This window comes from Octopus bimaculoides, chromosome 14 (assembly GCF_001194135.2).
Source record: "Octopus bimaculoides isolate UCB-OBI-ISO-001 chromosome 14, ASM119413v2, whole genome shotgun sequence".
Taxonomy (NCBI): domain Eukaryota; kingdom Metazoa; phylum Mollusca; class Cephalopoda; order Octopoda; family Octopodidae; genus Octopus; species Octopus bimaculoides.
In genome coordinates, this window is record NC_068994.1 from 58,256,814 (window position 1) to 58,259,674 (window position 2,861).

The 2,861-nt window shown below is 39.4% G+C and overlaps 1 protein-coding gene across 1 annotated transcript in view; it reads right to left on the bottom strand.

Moving 5' to 3' along the window:
• Positions 1-2,861, bottom strand: part of LOC106868611 (histidine decarboxylase) — a 39,976-nt gene that overhangs the window by 31,184 nt on the left and 5,931 nt on the right. The window contains exon 4 of the mRNA XM_014913957.2: positions 504-542. Coding sequence (XP_014769443.1) covers positions 504-542 — 39 coding nt within the window. The remainder of the gene's footprint in view (positions 1-503; positions 543-2,861) is intronic.

A 2,861-nucleotide genomic window follows, 5' to 3' on the forward strand; every position in this document is an offset into this window, starting at 1 on the left:
AGAGAAAGAGAGAGAGAGAGAGAGAGAGAGAGAGAGAGAGCAATGTGATTGCCTGGTATATATAAGCGAACCCAGATTATTGCAAATGAAGCTCAGGTGTGAATCAGGGCTGTCAAATATGAAACCTTAAAGTAGGGGTCACCCAATTTATTTCGTGTCTTTTTGGAAAATATTAAAAAGTTGTAATCAATAGCTTCCCTATCATCAAAGCACTTGTATATATCGATCAAGGGAGACAATAGATACATATTCAATAATTAATTGTATAACAATCTCCCTCTCCCTCCCCCCTCTCTCTCTCTTTCTCTCTCTCTTTCTCTCTCTCTCTCTTTCTCTCTCTCTCGTTATGTGTATACGCGCGCGCGTGTGCATGTGTGTACGTGAATGTGTATGGTATGCGAGTGCATATATGTCTATATACGTATATATATATGCTTATATATGTATATATGGGAGATACAGGCGCCCTGATTCACACTACTGTCATCGTTAAATTCACTTACCTGTATACAGCCTCTTACACTATCAACAGCCACGTAATTCTGTCGAGTAAAGCAACAATTTCATTGATATATCACTAGGGGGCGTTGTGACTTTGCTTTCTGATAACGTATGCCAAGACTGAGTGATTGGCGAGCCAACACATAGAAGGAAAGGCCACTGGACACACACACACACACACACACACACACACATACACACACAACATGTATGCATATATATATCGTCAGTAGTTCGTATATCCGAAAAAGAAGCGCTAGAACAGTAAAGTATTTTTTAGGAAGTTAATAGTTATGGCCATTTATGGCGTGACCATTGGCCTCACATCTGTAAAGCACTTAGTGGTATAAGTGACTCGTTAGACTCAAATGGTTGAAGGCGCATAACCTCTCTAGAAACTGGAGGAAGAAATGCGTAACAGTCAGTTGGTTTAGTAAAGAAAAAAATGTCCGTGTTGCGGGCGGGACAATTCAACGAATGGGGAATTCCAAGTCTGAAATAGGAAACATTTTAAATGCGGGCATTGACTGAATAGTTCATTCCTGAAGTTTAAAAAAGGCTTCAGGTAAAGTGTGACTTTTAAGATTCTTACAGAAGATCGAAGAGCTTGGTTGGGAAAAAATTCCCCATCCACCTTATTCTCCCGACCTTGCTCCTTCAGACTACCATTTGTTTCGTAGTTTACAGAATCATTTGGGGGACATAACTTTCGCAAGGCAGGAGGAGGTCGAAACTGACATTTCAGAGTTCTTCGCTTTGAAACCAAAAGAGTTTTACATTGATGGGATTAAAAAGCTTGTAAATAGATGGAAGAGAGTCATAGATAATCAGGGAAAGTACACTAATGATTAAATTTCAATCAAATATAACATTTGATCACTTGTTTTCTTTATTCAAAATTCGGACAGATCTTATGGGATGACCTGATACTAGCCATGTTTAGTCTCGTGTTTTGGCTGTATTGTACCATGTTCGTTCAATTCATGTACAATCTTTTTTATTCTGTGATTGCAATCACTTTTCTGCGACAGTTCTGTGATTTTGCATTCGTAGTTTTAGTTCATTATTTTGATTCCAAAACATAACTGGTATTTATTACTTCGTTCTTTAAAGTCAGCATGCTGGCAAATTCATTAGCGAGCCGGACAAAATGCAGAGTGATATTTCTTCCGACTCTTCCCGATCTGAGTTCAAATTCCACCGAGGTCGATTTTGCTTTAAATCCTTTCGGAGTCGATAAATAAAGTACCAGCTGAGTATTGGGGTCAATGTGATTGACTTAATCCTCCCTTACAATTGCTGGACCATAACTCAAGAATGTATGTGGCATAGGTGTTTCGTTCGACGCTCAGGTTTTCTCCGATTTACGCACGCATTGGCAAGATACACAACGACATACAGAAATGAATAACTTCATTAAAATAAAGGGCGGGGTTAATAAATATGGAATGAAGACAGAAGACACAGTGGAATAAATTGAAATGAATGGTATAAAGGTGGCGGGGAGGGAGAAGTAGAAGAAAAGGAAGGGATGAGGAGCGGAGAAGAGGAAAACAATTGTGAAATATCATTGAGATGAAGCAGCGGAAAATAAGACGACTTCTCGGAAATTATAGGAAATGTTATAGGATTATTATTTTGGAAGGGATCGCTACTTAAGCATCGAATTATCCTCCATTTTCCATTGTTGGCTGAGCTTTAAGCCATTTTCTCACGGCATCAGCAAATTCCTTAAACTAAATTCTGCAACAACGATAACATTAACAATATCAAAGACAACATTGCCGACAGTGAAAGTAAAAAACAAAAAACAAAAAATAAAAAATAAAAAGCATAAATCTAACGAACATGCAAACAAAGTATTTAGAAAACAAATACAGCAGCATTTTGGAGGGGGCCGGATAAAATGCTTAGCAGCATTTCTTTCGGCTCTACGTTCGGAGTTCAAATGCCGCCGGAATCCACTTTACCTTTCATCCTTTCGCGGTCTATAAAATAAGTTAGAGTCGAGCCCTGGGGGTCGATCTAATCGGCTATGCCCCCTCCCCTCAAAACTGCTGGTTTCGAGCCAAAAATTAGAAAGAATTATCAAGGCAGTGAGCTGGCAGAATGATTAGCGTGTCGAACAAAATGCTAAAGAATGGATTCCGCTAAAGGCAGCCGACCACTCAATTCCATCTTCCAATTCCCCTTCTCCCTCCTCCTCCTCCTCCTCCTCATCATCATCATCATCATCATCATCACCATCATCATCATCATCAATGGCTGCAGCAAACTTTTCATTTTTATTCCCCTTTTTATTATACACATCCTCATTAACTTTATTATCAAGATCCACCACCACCGCCGCCACCACCACC